Source organism: Cynocephalus volans, chromosome 3, assembly GCF_027409185.1.
Source record: "Cynocephalus volans isolate mCynVol1 chromosome 3, mCynVol1.pri, whole genome shotgun sequence".
In the NCBI taxonomy this organism is placed as follows: Eukaryota; Metazoa; Chordata; class Mammalia; order Dermoptera; family Cynocephalidae; genus Cynocephalus; species Cynocephalus volans.
In genome coordinates, this window is record NC_084462.1 from 3,505,851 (window position 1) to 3,529,639 (window position 23,789).

The following is a 23,789-nucleotide window of genomic DNA, read 5'->3' on the forward strand; positions in this document are numbered from 1 at the left end:
GGTGCTGGCCGCACCTGAGAGGACACTGGAGCGAGACCCAGAGCCTGCATCCATCCCTCCCGGGTTGGACAAGTCCAACAGGACTGGTAGCTTAGCTTCCTGGGTGGGGAAGGGAGCCAGTCCTACTGGGAGGTGCCAGGATCCCTCACACGGTCTGGTGGCTTAACCATCCACCCCACCTCACTCCTCTTCATCAGCTGGCCCATCTATGGGGACACCCAGCCTGATCCCTGCACTCCCCACCACCAGGGGGAAGATGGGAAGAACTGAGTCCCAGTTGGAAACATGAGAGCAAACCTGTGGGAACAAAGCTAGGAAGACTTCCTGGAGGAGGATGAGGTGACCTTTTGGAGAGTTCCACCTTTGCTGGCTTCGGCCTCAGCTTAGGCTTACTCCTCCCCAGGTTCCTGGCCTCTGTCCACTCTCTCTGGCCTGCAGCCTCAGATACCCACGTCTGACCCTGCTACTCCTCTGCTCTAATCCTCCTATAGTTCCCTGTTGCCTTCAGAACCAAGTCTCAAGTTGCTTTCTCCTGGCCAGTCATCTCTCCTGAGACCCAGAGCTACATTTCCACATCCCCCAGGCCTTCACACATCCTGTGTCCTGCTAAACTAAGCATCTTCTCTCTAACCAACCCTCCTCCTGGGCTCTCCAGCCTCCAGTCTCCTCCAGTCTTTCTACACCCAGAGCTGGCCCCACTCTCCCCTGCTCACAGCCCTCCCCAGGCTCCCCAGTGCCCTCTGGAGACAGCCAAGCTCCTCAGAGGAACCACCCACTCCTTCCCCACTCCAGCACTTATTCTGAACATCCTGCCATTCTTATGCCCCATTTCTCACCTCCCAGCCTTTTCAAACCCTGTTTTCTCTACCTGGAATGCGCTGCCTCTTTTTCTGCCACCCTCCCCACCCTGGCTAAACCACAACTTGTCCTTCAGGTCTCACCTTATTGAGAACCATAACAATTGCTACTTATGTTGTGCCAGGAATCACGCGAATGCTTCGCATGCATTATCAAGGTGAACTCTTCTAAACGCCCTATGAGCTGGGTATCATTATCCTTACTTTACAGACCAGGGGACTATGGCTCAGAAGGGCCAAGGGACCTGCAGAAGGTTGAACTGATGAAGGGAGAAGCTGGATTTGGGCCCAGAATGGTCATACTGCTTACCCCTTCTGAAAGCTTTTCCTATGACCCCATGCTGGGCTTAGGGCATCTGTTCAGCTTCCAGTCCTCAGAGCTGATGCTGGCACAGTTCTCGCCACGCTGATAATAATAATGGTAATAACATATATTTAGCACGTTCTGCATATCTGATGTGGTTCTGGAGGTGCTACAGAAACTAACCTTTCAAAACCCCATGTGGTAGGTTTTGTAGCTTAAAGAAGGCTGCAAATTTGACCTTCCATCCATTAAGAAGTGGGATCTATGTCACCTCCCCTTGGATCTGAGTAGGTTCTGTCACTGCTAGACCTAGAAAGTACAATGGAAGCGACCCTGTGCCAGTTTCTGCATCTAGATTGGCATATCCCACTTCCTGTTTCATAGAACATTTCCTCTTGGAACCCACCTGCCATTCTATGAGGAAACTCAAGCAACCCTATGGAGAGGAATCACAGTCCCTGGTCAACAACTGTGGCTGAGGCCCCCAGCCAACAGCCAGCTTGCTAGTCATGTGAGTGAGCCATCTTGGAAGTTAATCTGTTGGCCCTGTTTGAGCCAGTTGAACTGATGCTGCATGGAGGACAGACAAGCTGCCTCTACCTGGCTCTGCCCAAATTTCAGATTTATGAGCAAAATAAATGATCTGTTGTTTTAAGCCACCGAGTTTGGAGTGGTTTGTTATGTTGCAAAAGACAACCAGAACATAGGTATTATTACTAATTCTATCTGAATGAATTACTAATTAGTAATTCACCTGAATGAATTGCTGTTTCCATCTGACAGAGGAGAAAACCTCAGCTTGGAGAGTAGTAACTTGTCCAAGGTCTTTCCAGAGCCAGGAATTGGCCAAACTGGGATTATGAACCCATGGCCTTGGGATCCAGAACCCACACACTTAATCACTATACGATGCTGTTACTATTTTAGTCTGCCAGATGGAGAAACTGAAGCTCAGAGATAGGAGGTAACTCGCCCAAGATCCCATAGCTGGTAAAACTGAGAGTGAGGATTTGAAATCAATAAATCTGACTCTAGGCCCCAGGATCTTCATCCTCACACTAGGTTTCGATCGTCTGTTGTTTGTCTGTCTGCCCAACCAGAACCAAAGCCTCTTGCGTCATTTCTTCTTGTGTCCCAGGTCTCAGCCGGGAACTGACAACCGAAAGGCACAGCAAACACTCTGCGAATAAAAGCCCTTCTCACGCACCTCACCAATATCTGTCTTTCAACACTCAACCTGGATGTCATCTCCCTGAGAAGTCTCTCTGACCCCACAAGCCAGGCCAGTTGCCCCATCTGGGTCCCCAACGGCTCAGTGTGCTTCCGTATCTCGCATACATGACCCTGCATTAAAGCTACCTTTGTCCACATCTGTCCCCTTCAATACAGAGGCTTCTCAAGGGCAGATACTGAATTTGACTCACCTGAGTTCCCAGCAGCACCCAGCACAGGACTTAAATGTTTGTTGAATGAATCAAAGAACAGGTCTCCAGGGAATGAGTTAACCGACAGAAGTTGGGAGAGTCACAGTTTTATTGTCAAATTTCAGGGAGGGGCTCAAATTCGCCCAATCTCCTTCAGCTTAGCCAACAGGTCCTCAGTGGTCTCTACCTTGACACCAGCCATGCGCTGGGGTGGGTCCTCCACGCTGAGCACAGAGATCTTGGAGGTCAGGTCCACGCCCAGGTCCCCAGCTTTGATCACCTCGATCTTCTTCTTCTTGGCTTTCTGCACATGGGAAGCCATAGTTCACAAGGCTGCCAAAGACCCTGGCCACCTCTCTGAACCCTCCTCTCGTTAGGTGCCACAGTGTAGAGCCATTTCTGCCAGCTGAACCCTTCTGGACCTATCCACTGGCCAGGACACATGCAACCTCTCACAGGGTCACACTTGGTGTGGACCATTCCTGCTGGCTGGGCTGCCCTGGGAGGCCCGACTATTATAACAGTCCTAATAGTTAAGTGCCTTGGGAGACCCTTCACTAGCTGCCACAGACTGGCAAACCCATCCTTTTCACAGTAATGACTCAATAGAATTTTTGCTGAGATGACTTTCTAAATCCTCCCTATTGGCTGAAATGACTCATTGAACCCTCCTCCTATTGGCTGAGTGACCCAATGTGCTCAGCCTATTGGCTGAGATGACCCACTGAACCCTCCCTATTGGCTGAGATGACACACTGAACTCTCCCTACTCACTGAGATGACCCACTAAACCTTTTGCATTGGCTGAGATGACCCACTGAACCCTCCCTATTGGCTGAGATGACACACTGAACTCTCCCTACTCACTGAGATGACCCACTAAACCTTTTGCATTGGCTGAGATGACCCACTGAACCCTCGCTGTTGGCTGAGATGATGCAGTGAATGCTCTCTATTGGCCAAGATGACCTGATGAACCCATCCTACCAGCCATGATGATTAGTGAACTCTTCCTCTTAGCCAGAGATGCTATGAATCCTTCCTAGTTAGCCTAGATGATAGCTTCCGCTGGCAAAGATTACCAAGGGAACCCTCCCTAGTGAAGCAAGATGACCAAATCTCTTTATTTGGCCAAGATTATCCAATCTACTTTTTCCATTTGCTGGAATGACAAGAGGAATCCTTTCTATTACCCAGTGAAGCCTTTTTGTTGGCTGAGACAACCACCAAACCCTCCCTGTTAACCAAAACACCTCCATGAACTCTCACTGTTGGCAGAAATGACCCAGTGAATCCTCCCTAGTCAAAATGACCAGGTGATCCCTTCCTTTGGATGAGAGGTCCCTGGGATCCTGCCCTCCTCCCATCCAACCATTGGGGAGGCACTGGGCCTACAATGTGCTTGCCCATTCCAAGGCCCTTGGTGACCCGTCTGCCAGGTGCTCACCATGATGTTGGGCAATGTGGCGTAGCGAGGCTCGTTGAGCCTCAGATCAGCAGTCACCACGGCTGGCAGCTTTAGATGCACGGTCTCCAGGCCCCCATCAATCTCCCGCTCCACTTTCACCTTGTCCCCCTCCAGTGTCACCTGGGAGGCAAATGTGCCCTGGGGAGGGACAGCATAGGAAGAGTAGGAGAGATTAATTCAGGTCAGACCCAGAGCAATGGGAGGCAGAACAGAAAGGGAGCCCAAAAATCTAGGGTAGGGTGGCTTCACTTTCCCTGGGAGCCAAGGCATATGTACTAATGGCCTGAATCTGCTAGTCAGGTCTCCCCACTTTAATAAGTGAACACGTACTGAGTGCTGGGCCCTGTTCTAAGCAATTTGCATGTATTAAATCATCAAATCCTGGTAGGACCACTATGAGGTAAATGCTATTATCCCCGCTTTACAGATGAGGAAAACTGAGGCAGAAAGATGTGCAATAATGTGACCACCGTTACAGCTGGTAAATCCAAAAGCTGGCAGTCTGGCTCCCTCCTCCACTGTGCCAACAGCAGAACTTCTTGTGCTCATCTCAGTCCTTAAACCACTTTCTGGGACCCCATCCTTTGGCCAAGGCCCCTTTGCCTCTCAATCCTGAATCAAAATCTTCTCCCTCAGGAAACTGACATGACCTATGACTCCTCTTTGTCTAACTGACCTGTTTTCTCTGTTCAGTCGTTCACTGGACAAATCTTTCAGGTCACAGTTTGAATACCACATAATTCACAGGCTCATCGGAGTGCCCCTATGAGCCTGGCTCTGGGCATACACTGTGAACACACCAAGAAGGCACCAGCTTTGGTGGGCATATATTCTATTACGGAAGACAGCCAGTAACCAAGTAAACACACAGACAAATGAGATCATTTCAGATAAGAAGGAATATGAAGAAAATAATACATAAGGCTATGAGAATGAGATGGGGAGCAACTTTAGAGAGGCTGGTCAGACAGTGATAAATGGTTGGGAGAAAACAAAGCAGGATAATGGTCTACACAATTGTGCTATCCCATCTGGTGGCCACTGGCCACATGTGGCTACTGAGAATTTACAATGTGGCTAGTGTGGCTGAGGGACAGAATTTTTAAAATTTAATTTAAACTTAATTTAATTTAATTTAAATCATGATAAATACATTATCATAATTGTGGTGATGGCTTCATGAGTGTGTATGTATGCCAAAACTTATCAAATTGTATATTTTAGATATGTGTAGTTTACTGTAGGACAATATATCAATAAAGCTGTTTTTTAAAAACTCATATACTCAATGCAGTTACTGGAAAAATTTTAAGTCTGTTTGGAACAACTTGGATATGTGATCTACTTTTTCAACTGTGAACTTTAGGAATCTAAATGAAGTATTTCTGATGAAAGTTTAGCATCTGGATTGAGATATGCTGTAAATATAAAATGCATAGTGGATTTCAAAGACAGTACAAAAAGGAAAAAGAATGTAAAATATCTTAATATTTTTTATATTGATTACACGTTGAAATAAGTTTTAGATATGATGGGGTTAAACTAAATATTATTAAAAGTAATTTTGTCTGTTTCTTTTTTACTTTTTGAATGTGGCTATGAAATACTTAAAATTACCTATGTGGCTTGCATTTCTATTGGACTATAGACAGGGCCTGGGGAACCTGCAGTTGGGAGGGGTGGGCACAAGTATTTCATACAGAGTGGGCAAGGATGGCCCCTTTGAAGAGGTAATATCTAAGCAGAGACCTAACAAAGGGAGCAAGAAAGCCATGAGGCATTCTGAGGGAAGTGTTCCAGGAGGAGGAACAGCAAGTGCAAAGGTCCTGTGGCAGGGATGAGTTTGAGGGATGAGGTCCTGGCCCATCCCTCAGCAGATACTCCCCACTCTGGCCTCACCTGTGGCCAGTCCAGAAATCCAGCTGTCATCTGCCCCGTCTGGTTACAGTCATCATCAATGGCCTAAGTAGAGAGGGACAGTAGATTGCATGACGATTAATGGGCCTTCTCATGGCCCATTCAGGCCTCTGTCTAGAACAGTAGTCAGCAAATTTTTTTTATACTGGGCCAGAGAGTAAATATTTTAGGCTTTGCAGATCATATGATCTCTGTCACAACCACTCGACTCTGCTGTTGTAGACACAAGCAGCCATAGATAATATGCAAATAAACATGTGATGGTGTTCCAATAAAACTTTAATTACAAAATCAGTAGTGGCCATGGGCCATAGTTTGTGGATTCCTGGTCTAGAATAACCCCCTCACTTGGACCCAAAGGTAAGCAGTCACTGTCCAGTGGCATTTAAGGCCACCTGGAATCCCCCTACCATATCTTTTCCCCCTGTATAAATATTCACAAAAGCCTCCTGTGAGCCAGGCCGTGTACTGGCCACACTGAACAGGATCTGGACCAGTGGGAACAATCTATCTCCTGATCCCAGTGGTTGGTTCAGGGATGCACACATGACTCAAGCTGTACTAATGAAGAGCCAGCCTTAGGAGCTTTGCTGGAGCCCCTCGGAACGAGGTTATTTTCTTTCTGCCGGTATAACTAAGCTGATGGGATCTGAGCCTGGAGATGCAGAGAGTGAAGCAAAGATAGAGCAGAGCCTAGAGCTAATGTGTGACCCTGGATCATGCTATGCCGGAAGCACCTGATCTACATGAGCTAATAAATTTGCTTTCACGCTTAAGCTAGTTTGAGTTGTGATTCTGCTGCCTAGGACAAAGCATCCTGACCAATTTATCTGGCATCTCCCCAGCTAAAGGCCCTAGTTTTAGGAATTGTTCCCTGACAACCAGCACATCTAGGACATCCATAGTCTGAGACCTACCAGTAAATGCAGGGGTCTTCAATAGGCCACGCTGCCAACACCTGTGTCCTGGGAAGCTGGCATGAGACCTGGGCCTCCAGATCCCCACCCAGGCCCTGTCTTTTTGGCTTGTTCTCTGGTTAGGCCTTTTACCTCAGTTTGTCAATTTGTACTCTGACTCCACTGCAGTTGGTAATCTCTGTTTTCTATTGTCTGACTTTCTCAGGGCTGGGCAGGACATCCAATGACCCAACTGAATGCACAAGCTTCCTCTTCTTTCTGGGGCTGACATGGCCCCCTGGAATCCCCATCTTTCCCCACTGAGGCCCCAGCTCTATCTCTGAACCTCCTGTGCCCCCTTTTACATCCCAGTCTTTGACCTTCTTTCTCAGCCTCTATTCCTAATTCCTTGCTTCTTCTCACTCCTGTCTGCCTGTGGCCCTTCCAATGTCCCTCTTTTGCCTCTCCTCTAGGGGAGGCCATGAGGTTTGTCTTCAAAGGGGATGGGCTGAGGACGTTATCCCTGATGGTGTCACCAGGTCTCCTGAGGGAACAGATGGGCCAAACCCATGCCTGCTGCAGCTGGGAGCAATGTGGTAGGGAGAGTTCTGGTCAGGTCTTCACCCCAGCCCCAATCTCCTTCCCAAACTCCCCGCCTCCAGTCTCTCCCCTTCCAGTCCATTCCTCACAGCTGCAGAGGAGGTCCTTCTGCCCCCAGAGTTGATCCTGTCCGTTTTCTGCTCACAGACCTCCCATGGCTGCCCAGTGCCCAAAAGCATCAAGTCTGCGTTTCAAGCCCAGGCCTGTCTCCTGAACTAAGGCTGATGTGTCCAGCACCCGCAGTCTCACCTCACACTCACCCCCCCCACCTCCTGAGCAAGAATGAGCTCAAGGACATGAGGGAGGGGCTAGTGACACCCACCTGCTTGCCCAGCAGCACCAGGTCCACATTCTCCTTCTCTGCCAGCTTGGCCAGGACTCGGGCTACCTGCAGGGGACCCAAACAATCCACCTCTGCAGCTGGCACCTCTACATGAATGCCTCGGTCTGCGCCCATGGCTAGAGCAGTGCGGATGGTCTCCTGCCAAGGACAGAAAGGGGCTTGACCTAGCTTCTATCCCCAGGGGACCCAGGAGACTGAACCCCAGCCCCTTCTCCCTCAGACCCAGAAGTCTGTGCCCCGCGCCCTGGGACTCTGAGTACCTGGCACTGCACAGGACCACAGCTGACAGCAATGACTTCTTTCACTAGCTTCTTCTCCTTGAGCCGCACAGCCTCCTCCACGGCGATCTCACAGAAGGGGTTCATGGAGTGTTTCACGCCATCTGTGACCACACCCAACCTGTCGGGCTTCACTCGGATCTGCCCGGCAGGAGGGGAGGGGCAGGATCAGAAGGAAGCAGGGGAGAAGGCCAGAGCTCGACACCACCCCTCCCACAGGCCGGATGGGGGCAACAGCAGCCTAGAAAGGGGCAGGACCCTGCCCAAGGGAACGGAGCTCCAGGGACAGAGCTGGGTTAGACTCTGGAGGCAGGGACAGGTCACTCTCTCACTCAGACATTCATGGGCACCAGGGACATCTGACATGGCTGTCCTTACTCTGACACTGCTCCTTAGGCCTGAAACTGTTTCTCAAATGTTTGTTTACTGGAACCCACGGTGAGAAATGCACTTTATGATATCCTCAAGTATATTATAAGTACATAGCACATATTTTTATATAAATATAAATACCACTGCAACGTGAGGTTTCGTGAGGAATACTTATCCTTACTAAATATGCTGTACCCTGACATTTCCTATTCTTTTTTTTCCTTGAATGCTGGCCTTCTACACAAATTTCATGACTCACATGTGGTCACAACTTAATCAAAAAGACACTAGCATTGAAGGCCTCTCTCTGCCAAACAGGAAAGGAAATTCCTTTCCCCACAAAGTTCGTCTTTATTGAGCACTTTCTGTGTGCAAGGGACAGAGGCTGCCAGTCTAGAGCAGGGCGTGTCATGAACAACTAACTATCCTCCTATTAGTCTCCTGTGGCTGCCATAACAAATCACCGCAATCCTGGTGGCTTATTGTCTCACAGTTCTGTAAGTCTAAAATCAGTTTCAGTGGGCTGTGATCCAGGTGTTGGCAGGGCAGCGCTCCCCCCGGAGGCCCCAGGGGAGGATGTGTTTCTTGCCTCCTCCAGCTTCTGGTGGCTGCCAGCACTCTTTAGCTTGTGGCTTCATCATTTCAACTTCAAGGCCAGTATCTTCGACTCTGTCTTCACATGGCCTTCTCCAGTCTCTGTGTGTCAAATATCCCTCTGCCCCTCTCTTATAAAAACTCTAGGGCTGGCCATTTAGCTCAGTTGGTTAGAGAGCAGTGTTATAACACCAAGGTCAAGGGTTCAGATCCCCATACTGGCCAGCCGCCAAAAGAAAAAGAAAATTAAAAACCAAATCAAAAAACCTGCAAAGCTAAAACTCTTAAAATAGCATTTAGGGCCCACCCAGAAAATCCAGGATAATCCCCCCACCCCAAGATCCCTAACTTGACCACATCTACGAAGACCCCCTGTTTCCAAGTAAGGTAATCTTCTCAGGTTCCAGGGGGTGGGAGTATTTCTTAGCCCACAACAATCTTCTTGATGACAAATGGAGATATTATTGGCCACCAGGCACTAAAGGAGCATCATGCAGGAGCTCTGTTCTAAGCAATGACACATGTCCTCACTTATTAATCCTGGCCACAGCCCAATGAGGGAGGAGCTGTCATTATCCCCTTCTGCAGATAAGGAAACTGAGACTGGCCCAAGGTCACATGGCCAGTCAGCAGTGAGTCCGGGGTGTGTACCTGGGCAGTCCAGCTTCAAGAACTAAGCAGTCAAGCCCATGCTGTCCCACCTGAAGGAGAAGTCTGGGGAACTGTGAGACAGGATGATGGGGGCCTGACCTAGTCTGATGCTGGAGGCTGTTAGGAAAGGCCTCCTGGGGTAGTGGCACTTGAGCTGAGATCTCAGAGATAAACTGGCACTGACTAGGTGAAGTGTGAGGAAAAAGGGTTCCAGGAGGGGCAAGAGCATGTGCAAAGGCCCTGAGCTAGGAAGAGTGGGGAGCATTTGTGGAGTCAAAGGAGGCCAGTATGGCCAGGGGAGGGCAGTGTGCCATCAGGTTGGAGAGGCTGGTAAGGGCTAGACCACTGTTATAGGCACAGTAATGGTCCCCCAGAGATGTCTACATCCTAAGCTCCCCGGAACCTGTGAATGTGACCTTACATGGCAAAAGGGACTTGGCAGATATGATTAATTTAAGGATTTCGAAATGGGGAAGATAATCCTGGATCATCTGAGTGGGCCCTAAATGTCATCACAAGTGTCCTTACAAGTGAAGAGGGAGGTGAGACTGGAAGATGCACCACTGCTGGCTTTGAAGGAGGAAGGGACCACGTGTCCAAGACTGCAGGTGGCCTCCAGAAGCTGGAAAAGGCAAAGCAACAGATTCTCCCCTAGAGCCCCCAGAAGGAACACAGCTCTGCTGACACCTTGATTTTTAGCTCAGTGAGACTGATTTTGGGCTTCAGGCCTCCAGAACATAACAGAATAAATCTGTGTTGTTTTAAGCCACTAAGCTTGTGGTACCTTGTTATAGCGGCAACGGGAAACCAACACAACTGTGCAGGGCTCAGTAGGCCGTGGTGAGGGGCTGGGCCCTGGTCCTAAGAACAACAGGGAAGGGTAAAGAGGTGACTGATCCAACTTCAGTTTCTACAAGGTCATTCTGGATTCTTGGTGGAGAAAATTGGAAAATAACGAGGAAGTGAGATAGCTGGGTGGCTGTCAGCCACCTAAATAAGAGATGACAGTGTCCTAGACAGCCATGACAGTGGAGATGAAGAAGTGGATGGACCGGAGAGGTCTTTGAAGGTGGAACTGACAGGCCTTGGTGCTCATGGAAAGAAGAGAGGAAAGAAAGAGTCAAGAATGATCAGTACAAGCAAGGCAGGATGGCAAGTTCCGATTCAGGCCACTGTGTTCTAGAAGCTCTCAAGAGATGCCTGGAGGAGCCTTGCTTAGGAGTCACATGATGTGGCCTGGAAACTGCCCTCTTTCTCTTTTTCTATGTGGCCACCCCCAAGGACGTGGCCAGAATAGACCCAGGGTGACAGCCTGGGCCAGCTGGGGACACCGAGACACTCTCTCTTGCTATTTCCTTGTCCCTTTTCTCTGGGGCTGGTGGGTGTGGCTGTTCCTTCTACAGGCAGGACAGAATCAGAGATGAAAATATGAGATCTGGTCAGGGGCTTCCCAGTCTGGCTGTGCCTCAAGGACCAGTAACACTAGAAGATGAAAGAGGAGAGAGAAGTAAGAAGAGGAGAAGAGGAGAAAGGGAAAAGAACTGTCATTTTCTCACTGTTATTTCATGTTTAAAAAGTCATTTTAACGCTAAAAATAAGGCTCAAATTTCAGAACTGAAGAAATTTGCTTTTAAGAAATATAACTGGAATGACCACCGTGTACTGAATCCATGTTTCTTTTCACCAGGAACTGTGCTAAGCATGTCACACATATTACCTCCTGTGTTCTTAGCTAGGCTCTATTATTAACCCTTTTCACAGGTGAGGACACTGACCCCTCGGTAGTCATGGTTACCTCCGCCTGGGACAATCCTTCCCTAGACATCCTCCTGGCTCAATCTCTTGCCTCTTTGTTCCTTCCCTTGCCAGCCTATGGAAAATGCATCATTCCCAACCATCCGTGTCCTCTTTTCTCGGTTTAACTCTTACCACAGCACCGACCACATCGACAGATGACATATGTTGTATGTATTTATATTTATCGTCTATCTTCTCACCCCTAAAAGGCCAACTCCTCGAGGGTAGGGAGTTATGTCTGTTCTGCTCATTACTGTATCCCCAGGGCCTCAAACAGTGCCTGGTACATTGTGTAAGTAAATACTTGTCAAATGAATGAATAAGAACTTGTTTACAAGAGTTATACGTTAGAATCTCACCTGTCCATCCAAACACTTATTCAACAGCATAAGACCATTTATTTTTTTCCTTAAAAAAATAAATTAAAATACAAGATATTAGTTTCCCCTTTAAGATAGTAAAAGGCCTACAGGCAGGCTACAGAAGAATCCTAAGCCCCCACACACTCTTGCTCTGGCTGGACTTCTAGCCCCAGGCTTTTGAGGAGAAAGGGATGAGAAATTTCCAGCACCAGGAAAATGTGCCAGCTCATCTTCTCAATGGAAGATGTTTTAAGCTTGAGTTGATTTCGAGCTTGAAAAACACTGTTTACTTAAATTGCATAAGTCAGTAAACAATCGTTGGCCTGAAAAATTAGTCACAGTTTTTTGTTTTGCTTTGTTTTGAAATAATGATATTTTATAAACTGAGGTAGATGAATCAGCATTAAGTGTCCAGGGGGGCAACTTATTAACCTTCAACAAAAACAGCTGCAACCCATATAGGTAATGCTCCAAGCGCTTTTTTTTTTTTTTTTTGTGGCTGGCTAGTATGGGGATCTGAACCCTTGACCATGGAGTTATCAGCACCATGCTCTACCAACTGAGCTAACTGCCCAGCCCCTCCAAGGGCTTTATATGCATTAACTCATGTAACTGTCCTAATACCCTGGGTGATTGGCTACTGCCATTATTATCCTCATTTTACAGATGGGGTAACTGAGGAACAGAGGGGCCAAGCCACTTTGCCCAAGGTCACGCAGCAAGAAGTGGCAGGACCAGGGGTCTAACCTCAAGTCTGTCTTGGGAACTGTGAGACTCTGAGAGATCAGTTAAGAGGGCCAGTCTTTTTATTTGTTGTCCACAACACCCAACAGGGTTTTTATAAAGTAATTTCTGACAGCCCTTCTTGAACTCTTGACATGCTCAAGGACTTTTGCTTGGTTCAGTTTTCTATTCTCTTCTATCAGGTGAGTCCCTGGGCATGTGCTAGGGCAAAAAGCAAGCAGGACAGCCAAGGCCAGATTGCTGGGATTGGGGGAGACCTTGGCCAGAGAGCTATCCCAGCAACAGATTGCTAACAAGGCAGTCAGTGCTCTGAGACTGTTCAACAAGAGAGCTCATCTGGGGCAGATGGAAAAGATATCCTTGAGGAGGTGACATATGTACCCTAACAGACAAGGAGGCCATGCTAAGAGCAGGAGGAGCAAGTGTGGGGACCTGGAAGGGGAAACCCATAGAATAACACCCTCCATTCCCAGAACCCAGAGAGGGTGTGGCTGGTCAGGGTTAGGCCCAGGGATGGGAACATGTTTTCTAGGCCCAAAGTTTCTATCCTTCGGGGGTCTTCTTTAAGAAGACGAACCCCAAATTATGGGAAAAAAAAAAGTTCCAGCCTCTTCTGGGACCTTGAAAAAGGATAGGCCTCTTCAGCTTCATGGAAAATGTGGCCCTGGCCAAGACCAAGTATTATTGGGTTGCCAACCTTTTCTTGGCAGCTGGCCAGTATAGGGACAGAACCTTTGGCCTTGGTGTTATCAGCCAAATGCTCTAACCAACTGAGCTAACTGGCCAGACCCCCACATACCTATTAATACCCTAGGCATACACACACACGCGCACACACATACACACACACACACACACACACACACACACACACACACTCTGAGCACAGCATTTGTTATGTTTTGAATAAGTGACTAAATAAACTTCCATTACTACCAACAAAAATTACAATACTCACTCAGTGCCAGCCAACACTTACTGTGTGCCAGACACTGTTTTTAGAGCTTGTTAAATCTTCACTACAACTCAATGAAGTAGGTACTATCATTATCTCCATTGTACAGAAGAGAAAAATGAGGCTCAGAGAGGTTAAGTGACTTCCTCAAGGTCACATAGCAGGAAGTGGGCCCAGGCAGCTGGGCTCAGAGTCCATACTAAGACCCATTCTAGTAGTGTACCCGCTGTCTGAGATATCAGTGAACACTTCAGACAAACTCTACCCCCATTGGCCCCCACTGCTCAAATTTCAGAAGCGGAGAACAGACACTAAAGAGATAAATAAGTAAACTACACTGTGGATTACAAAGTTATAAAAGTATGGGGAAAAATATAGCCAGGAGGGGGGGACAGGGACTCTGGAGGCTGTGATTTTAAGTAGATGACCAGGAAAGGCCTCACAGAGAAGGTGATGTTTGAGCAAAGACTTGAAAGAAATATGGGAATGATGCTGGGACACAGAGGTGGCCCTCCCCACAAGAAGCTGCCAGTCTGGGGATGGTAGGGGACAGGGAGGGAACACTGGAGTAAACAGAGGAAGGGCTGATGAAGGCAAGCCCAAGGTGCTACAGGAGCCCCCAAGGACACACCAAGGTAGCCTACGGGTGTGGGTGGAGGCATCTTGTAGGAGGTGATGCCAGAAAATAACTAAATTTTTATAGAATGGATCAGTCAGTCAAGGCAAGGGAAGGATAGGAAACAGCAGTTGGAGGGTTGAGCAGCCAGGGCACCCAGGCAGAAGGCATAGCAGAGGCAAAGTACCAAGCAAGAGGCAGTCTGGCCTATCAGGAAAGGAGGAGCAGGTTGGAGGTGTGAAAGCACAAAGGGTAAGGGAGGGCCCCAGAAGGGACATGGATGGTTGAACCAGACCATGAAGGGGATGCCAGACCATGAAGCATCTCCAATGCCAGGCTGAGAAGCTGGTACTTTGTCCTGAGGATGCTGGGAAGTCCGGGGAGGGCTGTGAGCAGGGGAGAGCAGGGTCAGCTCTGGGTGCAGGAAGACTCCTAAGGCTGGGAGAGAATGGGCTGACGGAGAGAGACCGAGAGCCAGGAAGGAGGCTGGAGCAAGCAACCAGGTGAAAGAATAAGGCCCGAACTGCTGGGGCCATGAGGATGGAGGAGAGACAATGGGGCAGGAGGGACAGGGCTCGGAACTAACAGACTGTGGGAGGTGAGGGGAAGGAGGGGAAGGAATGGTGCCTGGGGCCTGGCCTGGTGATAAGGTAGCAGGTAGTGTCTGAATCATTTATTTGTTCTAAAAGGGACATCAACAGGCACAACCAGTGAAATAGGATGTAATGGAGGGAGCTCTGGGACACTGTGGGAGGGAAAGGCAGCACCAACCCTCCAGAAAGTATAGGAGCTGATACAATGCTGCATACACATTTCCACTCTGTTCTCTAGTTGAACACACTGGAGGAACCCATGTGCCCATCTCTGTGCTGATCAATGGTGGGAAAAGAGCATGAGCCTGTCTGGTGGGGGAGACAGATTTACAACCCCAGACATCCCAGGCCAGAGAGACCAGAGGTGGGGCAGAAAGAGGAGGCCCAGGGGTGCTGTAGGAATACAAGGGAGGCACCCTGAGGAACAGTCAGAGGTGGGAGAAAACCAGGAGATATGGGTCCCAGTGCCCTAAGAGGAGTCTCAAAAGATGGGCAGCAACATCCAGTCATATGCTGCCAGAGGCGTCATTAGGCCAAGTGGCTGTTGAGTGGAAATAGGAAGGGCATGGAGTGTGGAGCCAGACTCGCTAGGGTTTCGATCCTGACTCTCTCTGCCATTTACTAGCTGGGTAATCTGGCAAGTAACTGAACCTCCACGGGCCTCAATTTCCTCACCTGTCCACTGGGATTAATAATATAGAGAGTACTGAGAGGACTGAATGGGCTCATCTCTGTAAAGGATTTATAATGCTTCCTGGCACACAGTAAGTCCCACTGTTAGCTGTTTTGTGTCCCAGTCTGTCTCCTCCCCAACCCATTTCCCAAGCAGGCAGGGGCAGTATCAGCATCACCTTTGATCACTTTCACCCACTGTGAAGCCTCCCAGGTGCCAGGGCCCTGAGCTGAGCACTGCTGGGGACAAGAGGGTGAGCTCCTAGTCTGATGGGGGAGACAGACATGGACAACAGTCACCTCTTCAGTCCAGTTTAGGCCAAGCATTGAGAGAAACTGGCCTGAGGGGCCCTGTCTAATTCACCTCTGTCTATATCAGCTTTCCTGTGGGAACAAGCCAAACAGACTCTCAGAAAGGTTATGCCCCACCCCCCGCCGCCCCTTATATGGAGAATGAAAACCATTCCTCCAGCTCAGTCAGGCTGGCCCCTTGAACTTTCATCTCTAGTAAATAAACCTCTCCCTCCCTTCCTAGCTAGAGCCTCACCTCCTTGCTCACCCTGTGGCTATGGAGGTGAAAAGACAGCTTCTGGGTCCCCACAGTGACCTGTCTGACCCGCACTATAACACATCTCCGGTGCGGTAATAGTTAATAGAATAGGTAATGTGGGCAAAGCACGAGTCTGAGTGAAGAATCAGAAGGACCTGGATAGGACTCTCGGCTCTGTCCCTCCCTAGCTGAGTGTCCTCTCTGACTCAGTTTCTCCGTGTGGTAAACAAGGACCACAACTCCTCCAGCGGGTAAGAAATAGAGAAGGTAACTCGCCCCGCATACAGCTATTAGAAGAGTGAGTCCGGAACTGGGAAAAAGGAAACAAGGTCATGACTCCAGAGGGATCATATGGCAGAACCTCACAGTCTTTGATCTTTGCCCCCAGGTGTGACTTTGACATTTGGGGGAAGATCGGCAGAGGTCGGAGGTTACAAGAAGAATCCCATACAGTGCGCGCTCGTGATCCCGAAAGCGCACGGCCGCGGGAGTCAAGGAGGTGGGGAAGGGGGGCCCGGTCACCTTCACGGCGTAGTCGATGACCCTCTTAACACCCACGAGCGCGCGCAGCTCCGCCATCTTCCTGCCGCGGCCAAACACCTGCGGGGTCAGTCCCCACTCTGACTCTGCTCTCCCGCCACGCCCTCCGTCCTTCTCTGCGCCTGCGCGCCGCGCCGCCAGCCAGTCAACCCCCGCGGAGCCCGCCTCCTCAACAGAGGACCAATCAGGAGGCTGAAGAGAAGGGCGCTGGGCGTACGGATGCGGACCAATGGGAAAAGAGTCCCGGAGGGAGAGACGGGACCCGGAGTGGGAGGGAAAGGCGAGGAACAAAGGGCAAAGTCGTGCAGGGAGGGAAGCGCTCCGGGAGTGGAGATCCTCCAGGTCCTCCTAAATTCTTCCCGATGCCCAGATCTACTCTCCCCCTACAGTTCCCTCCCTTATTCCCCACCTCTCCAAGTCACCGTGCCATTGTCTCCATGACCACCCGGTGCTAGTGTTTCCACGCCACTGAGTCATCCAGTGCCGGTGTCTCCCCGTTCTCTCCAAGCCGGTGTTTCTTGTCCCCTCCATATTAGCGTCGTCCACTGTCCGTGTCTCCCGTTGTCCTCCCTGACAACCCCACACCCTCTCCATGAGCTCACGCCCCTTATGGCCCCACTCCCCCCGTGTGCTCTTTCCCTCCAAATCCTTGTCCCTTGTCCACTCCACGTTCGTGTCCCTATGTCCATGTCCCTCCCTCCACGTTCACTATTGGTTCATGTCCTTAAATCTAGTCCTCTAGCCTTTATGTATCCTAATGTCTGCGACTCCGTGTCCTTGTCCCCTGTCCTCTTCATGCTCATGTTCCCATGCTCATGTCTGTTCATGTCGCTCGTGTCCGTGTCCCCACGTCCCCCAGAAAGGCAGGCGGAGTCGCGGCGCCAAAAGCCGTTCCTTTATTCTGTCTCGGACAGGCTGAAGTCACAGACACACGGGGAATCCACTGATAGCGTCGGTGCTCTGCACGATCATGTCTGCCAGCAGAAAGCAGAAGCCTGGAGGGGGGAGCAGAGGGCGGGTGGGGGAAGTTGGGTCCTGGGGCGGATGGCCGGGCGGGCCCTGGGACTGGAGTTTGGGGCTCCAATGGCGTCTCTGCTAGGTCTGCGGGAGTCGGGAGTGGAGTGAGTAGGGGAGTCCCTGAGGGGTCACTGTGGGTTTTCCTAGGAGGGCAACTGGGGAGTCTCCTCCACCCTCTTCCCGCCGTTCAGGTTACTAACCCGCGAGAATAGAGAAGACCAAAGCCAGCCACCCAGAAAAATAGGACCAGGAGAAGAAGACGTCGTGCTTCCACGCATTCTTCACGGTGTAGCCTACCAAGGCGATCAGCAGCAGCAGCCCTGGGCCCCGCCCACCCGTCGGGTGAGCGTGGGCTGCTCGGCGTAGCCGGGTGGGGCGCCCTTTCGGATCCGCCCCGTCCAGGGTCTATCAGGTCACGCCTATTTCCTTCCTGCGCCGCCTCTGGCCTTGCCGCGTTCGAGTTCCTTCCCCTTCGAATCCTGTCATCTCGAGCCCCGCCACCTTCCCTCGGCCTCCAGCCCTTCCCCCCAGCTCAGGTCCAGCACCTCACGCCCCACTACCCCCTGGCTCCCAGGCGCACCCTCTGCCCAGGGGCCTGCAGCCGTCTCACCGCAGAGGAAGAAGGCGCTCGTAGTCTGGCCCCTCAGCGACTCGCCCTGGTGGCACAGAATCCTCAACGCCATCACCATTCCCACGACGCCCAAGCCCGCCGCCAGGGCCATGCACACCCCCGTCACGGCCAGCGTGGCTAGGGAGAGCGGGCCGCATCAGCCCCTCATGGGCGCCGCTCCTGTCGCGACAACCGGTCGCAACAGGAAACTCTCCTGGCCACCACTCCCACCAGCCGAACCAGAATCAGGCATTTGGATGGGGACTTGGAGTTCATGTCAAGACAGGCATAATGTGACGGGGGTTGGACGGAGGGACAGGGAGGCAGATCCACAAGTGGTGGTTCATGGTGGCCTAGGTCATGGAGGGGCCGCTGGGATGGAAGGAGTGGGGGTGGGGGCGGCTTATTGTGTGCCCAGCTGTTGTGTCCCGAGCTCTGGGAGCTGGCTGGGGGGGGGTCTGAGGTGTGAACGCGCAGGGCCTCACTCTGGCAGAGCATGTTGGAACAGATGCCATGGTTACACTCCTGCCAAAGGCCACTGTGGCCACCATGGTGCCGGGTCCAGTAGTTGGTGGCAGTGGAGAGCACTGTGAGGATGTTGGCCAAGAGGATGAACAAAGTGCCCCCGCTCTGAAGGCTCCGCTTCACCCCCATGCCACGGAGGCTGCTGCCAAGGGCCACACAGGCAGGATTGGCCACCACCCCTCCTGCCCTAAGGACCCCACTTCAGGAGGCTTCCTCTTCACACTCCTACCCCAGCACCTCCGCCTGGGACCCCTGCTTCTCAGGACCTGAAGACTCTCTCGCTCAGATCCTCCCATGCCCCCGGCCCGTCCTCAACAGCCCTGCCTGGGGACTCACGGTCCCTTCCCCCAGAACTTGTTCCTCAGTGCCCCAGTCAGTCCTCTTCCCTTTGAAGACCCTAAGACCTTCACCACAGGCTTCACTGCTTCAGAACCTGTCACCCAGAGACCTCCCTCCACAGTGGAATGTCCTTTCAGCCTGTCCAGTGCCCTCCCCACTCCCACACACACCCACCTAAGGGACTCACAGCCAGCTCCGCAGGGCCTCTTAGACACAGAGCCCAGAGTGGTGGGGGAAGGAAAACTGGGTCTCTGTGAGGCAGTGGGAGTTCCAGAACCCCTTCCCCCAGTGGCCATTTAAAGGGATAACCACCCTTTACACACACACACTCCAGCGGCTCTCTTAATAGAGTGACAGCTCAGAGTGAGGCAGCAGGTCTTGGGGGAGCTTGAGGGCCATAATATAGCAGATCATGTCCTTCTTCTAGAAACTTCTCTTCCCTTGACTTCTGAGGCTCGTAAGCTCTCCTGGCTCCCAAGTCTCTGACTGCTCTCTCAGACCCCCATGTGTGCTCCTGCTCCTGCATCTTCTCCCCTCCCTTGAGGCTCCATCCTGCACCCTCGTACCAGGTGTACCCTTTTACTTTTGCAGCTTCAGTGACCCTTGATACATTGAGAGCACCCAAAACTCCCTCTCCAGCACCAGGTCTCTCTCCTGAGCCCCACACTCGAGTCCTCATTGCTGCTGTCTGTCCCCCAGGGTCCTGACCCTCAGCCACATCCCATCTGAGCTCAGTATCTTCCGCCAAACCAGATGTGGAAGCACCGTCCCACCCAGTTTGTCAGGCCAGACCCCTGGGCACTGTCCTTGACCCTTCCTGCCCTTCTCCCCACAGATCCCTCGGATACTCAAGTCCGGTTCTTCCTGCCCCTGAATTTGTCTGGCTCATTCCCTGCTTTCCATCTCAGGCCCTGGCCCCAGGTCAGGCCTTGTCCGCTCCCACCTGTGCGTTGCCAACTCCTCCCTATCCTTCAGGCCTCCCCTCCTAGTCCCCAGAAGGGTCTTTCTGGCAGCCAGAGCTGAACTTCACAGTTTTCTCCTAACTCTTCATCACCCTCAGGAGAAAGTCCAGCATGGCATTTGAGGCCTCCAAACTCTCCATCTTCATTTTCCACCCCCGCCCCCCCCCCACATTCTACATTCTGGCCACAGAGCACCATTCTCCATCCCCTGAAAACTCCTGGCCTTCCCATGCCTCCATCTTTGGTCCCCTCTGCCTGGATATTACCTTTCCTTGGGCTTCAAGAAGTTTCTAAATACCATCTCCCCAGAAGCTCACCTCTATGCTCCATGATGTGGTCATTCTTTCTCTGGTGCCCTCCCCGGGCTCTGACTGCTGTCTGGCCTGTATTAACTGCTTTTGGTCTGTAACAGACCCCCTCATCCCCCCACCCCCCACCCCATCAGACTGCAAGCCCCTGGTGGACTCATATCAGCCCAGATCTGGTCCATGTCAGCATACCCAGCATGGCCCTGCAGAGAGGGCTTGCTCAGGAAACAGCTGCCGAAGGAGTGAATGAACTAATGAAACAGGCAAAGAGAACTGAAAGAGACTGAAAGCCAGGGAGGGCAGAATTCTGGTGAGGGTTATCGGAGAAGAAGAGAGAAGGAAAGAGAGCTAACTAAAGGAAGAAAGACCAGGAAGAAAAGAGAAGGAGGGATAGGAACAGGGAGAAAGAAAAGCAGTAGAGAAGGAGGGAGACATGGGGAGAGGTGTCTGTGTCCACACAGGCCCTCCCACTGGGCAGGGGCACCCTGGGTGCTGGTCTGGCAGGCTCTCACCCCCACCAGGTGCCCAGTGTCACCCACCATGAATGAAGCTGGTGTATGGTTGGTTTATATCTTGGCTGAATTAATCTCGGAATAACCAGGTTCCAGCAAATTTTTGTTGAATGAATGAAGAAACAACTGAAGGGGCTGGGAAGGGCTGTGAGTGAGGGACAGGCAAGATCAGGTATTCCTGGGCTCCTGATGACGCCACCTTCAGAGAATAGTGCTCGAAACTTGTCCTGCCGTTCTTGCCTTCTGCTCACAAGGTTTCGTAGCCAGACTGATGAGCACCACAGTGAGCGCTCAGACTTAGGGCACCTGGGGTGGCCAGAGAGCATATAAGCACTTGCCCAACCCTGTTCCCTCAGAGCCCCCCGTTGGGCCCTCCCAAGCTCCCCTGGGCAGCGGGTAGGGTGTTCACCTGCACTGAAAAAGAGGAGAGCTGAGACCCAGCCCAGGTAGAAGGACCAGGAGAAGAAGGTCTGGATCTGGGGGTGTGGAGGCTGGCTCCAACGCTCGCCAGTGTACACCGCCATGGCCACCATCATGGTGAGGGCTGGGGGCGAGGACAAGAGATGGCTCAGCCCCTCCGCAGGAACTTGCCGGCTCCCAATGCCCAAGTCCAGCCCAGAGTCCTTACCTGCAGCAAAGGCTGTGATGGTTGAGACAAGGGGGCCACGGCCTGGGGCAGACAGTGAGGGGATGCAGGACAGGACAAGGAAGCCCACAGACAACAGGCCCCACAGGGCTGCCAGAATGCAGAAGCTCTGTGTCACATGGATGTAGCCTGATTGGAGAGGAAGCCTTTGAGTGCCCATCCCCACTGGCCATCCCCCCGCAAGAGAACCTACTTCTCCTTACCTGCTACTGTGTCCAGATTCCCCGTTGGCCAGAGGCCCGAGTGAGCTGAGGATGTGGGCCCTCTGGCCGCGAACCAGAAATTGGTGCTCAGAGCAACTAGGGAGGATGTCAGGCCCAGGGAGCCAGCAAGCAGGGCCAGGGACCGACAGGGCTCCATGGGGGGTGAGCGCTGGGCTTCTGGGTCCTGAGGGATGAAGAGGGTGCAAATCCTGACTCCTGGGTCTCTGAGCTCAAGAAAGGGAAGCCAGAAAACAGCAGGATCAGCTTACAGGCCTGTGCTCCTTCAGACAAGGTTGGGTTTCGCTGCTGACTTTTCACACACTCTCCCTTCCTGGGTTGCACAGACAACGTCTTCCGTCCCTCTCTGGTGGGTCTGGTTCCCCTCCTTGTGTGTGGTAGGGGAGGGCACTGAGGGTGTCGAATCATCAGTGGTTTAGGTAGTGGTTTAGAACTTGCGTCTCTGTCTCAGGTTCTATACCTCCCACCCTTGGAGCTCTCAACACCATGAGGGCTTTCTGGAAGGGGTGAGAGAGAGACTTGGGGGCCCAGAGGTGGGAAGTGGTCAATCAGGCTTTGGTGTGAATTAAATAGGAGGAGAGATGTGGCCGAGGGGGCAGTTGGGGATGAGTCATGCTTTCCTGTGGGTTCTGCAACCTTCCATTCTGGGAGAGGAGGGCCCCAACACTAGAGTCTCCACCAAATGAGGGGGCTGAAGGTCAGACTTCCTGGCGCTAGAGGAGGAAGAAACTGGGAGGCCTAAACTCTAGGTCCTGAGGGAAGAACGGGTGGTGGGGGCTTAGATTCCTGGGTTCTTCCCTGATTGGAGTTTATGCCCAGGGCAGGCAAATGGTAGAGAATCACAATTCTGAAAGGTTTATGGAAAGGAAGACATGCCCACGTCCTCATCTGATAAATGAGTGCAGAGGCAGCTCTGTTTGCAGTAGGGCCTCCGGTGTGGTGGGCCTCATCACCAGGATCAGGGTGCCTGGGGGGGTGGGTGTGGATTATGAAGATGTCAGTACAGGAAGCTCTAGCCCTCCAAGCACTAGTCTCTACCCACACCAGCGTCAGATCCTGTGCAAAACCTCAACTGTGATCAGGTATGAAGTGAAGGTGCCACAGCCCATGTAGAATGTCCAGAAAAACCTGACCTCTGTGAAGTGGGAGATGGCCCAGAAGAGGACCTCAGTCATCAAGATGAACTGGGCTAGCAGTCCCAGGACAGCTGGTGAATAGGGAGAACCAGAAATGACCCAAGAGCCTGGGTGCTCTACTTTATTGTAGACTCCAACTTGCAGGGCCTCATCCCTCATCCAGACTCTCACCAGTGAGGCACTGGCCACTCCTCAGAATGTGTTAACTAGAACAGGCTCCCAGAGGTAGATGGAAGTCATGAGCAGCAGGGCCACCAACGTAAAAATAGATGTGGGTAGGGCTCTGGCAAGGAGCATCCGGGCGGGTTTCAGGAAGTCTGGGTCATGGACATGTTGTAAGACCATCTGTGACCTTGAGCCTATCCCAAACCCAACACCATTCATAACCCTAGCTCCAACCCAAAACTCAACTCCATCCTCAAATCCAATCCCATCCCTAACCCCAATGTCCATCCCATCTCCAATCCTTAATTTAACACCATCTCTGCCCTTAAAACTCCATTCTTCTTTCCAAGCTCAATCCCCACTACAAACTCAATACTATCCCCAAATTCAACATCATCTCCAAACCTGACCCCATTCTCATTCCCAAACTCAAACCAAAACCAAACCCTAAACTCAACACGATCCTTAACCCCAGCTCTAACTCTTAATTTAACCTCACCCTCATCCTCAAATCTAACTCCTTTCTCATTCCCAAACCCAACCCCAAACTCAACCTCAACTACAAACTCAACCCCATCCCCAGCCCCAAACTTAACCCCATCCCCAAACCTAACCCGAGTTCCAGCTCCAAATCCAACCCTGTCCTCATCCCCAAGCTTACACCTATCCTCACTCCCATCCGCAACTCCAACTTCAGCCCCAGTCCTACACTCACTTTCTTCTTTATTCTTCTCCCCAACCCCTACAATTCCTACAAAATTCCATCCATTTTCATCTTCAAGTCACCTTCAAGTTTAATCTTATAATCCTCTTTC

The 23,789-nt window shown here is 51.4% G+C and overlaps 3 protein-coding genes across 4 annotated transcripts; all 3 read right to left on the reverse strand.

The window, feature by feature from the left end:
• Window positions 1–2,676: 2,676 nt before the first annotated feature.
• On the reverse strand, window positions 2,677–16,637 carry ETFB (electron transfer flavoprotein subunit beta). 2 transcript variants are annotated; one of them, XM_063092237.1, is made up of 6 exons: window positions 16,516–16,637; window positions 8,070–8,228; window positions 7,789–7,947; window positions 5,953–6,015; window positions 4,033–4,191; window positions 2,677–2,889 (listed from the first exon to the last, which is right to left on the reverse strand). In XM_063092237.1, the coding sequence occupies exons 1-6, from the start codon at window positions 16,570–16,572 to the stop codon at window positions 2,719–2,721; spliced, it is 768 nt and encodes a 255-aa protein (XP_062948307.1). In that variant the 5' UTR covers window positions 16,573–16,637; the 3' UTR covers window positions 2,677–2,718. The 2 variants fall into 2 exon arrangements, with proteins under 2 accessions (XP_062948307.1, XP_062948308.1); XM_063092238.1 differs by having other exon boundaries at window positions 8,070–8,191; window positions 16,516–16,595.
• Window positions 16,638–17,413: 776 nt separating this feature from the next.
• Window positions 17,414–18,814, reverse strand: CLDND2 (claudin domain containing 2). The gene is made up of 4 exons (XM_063092258.1): window positions 18,646–18,814; window positions 18,161–18,298; window positions 17,751–17,870; window positions 17,414–17,528 (listed from the first exon to the last, which is right to left on the reverse strand). Exons 1-4 carry the CDS (start codon window positions 18,812–18,814, stop codon window positions 17,455–17,457), a joined length of 501 nt encoding a protein of 166 aa, XP_062948328.1. The 3' UTR covers window positions 17,414–17,454.
• Window positions 18,815–21,053: 2,239 nt separating this feature from the next.
• On the reverse strand, window positions 21,054–21,812 carry NKG7 (natural killer cell granule protein 7). Its single transcript, XM_063092259.1, has 4 exons — window positions 21,656–21,812; window positions 21,435–21,581; window positions 21,216–21,350; window positions 21,054–21,112 (listed from the first exon to the last, which is right to left on the reverse strand). Exons 1-4 carry the CDS (start codon window positions 21,810–21,812, stop codon window positions 21,054–21,056), a joined length of 498 nt encoding a protein of 165 aa, XP_062948329.1.
• Window positions 21,813–23,789: the final 1,977 nt, after the last annotated feature.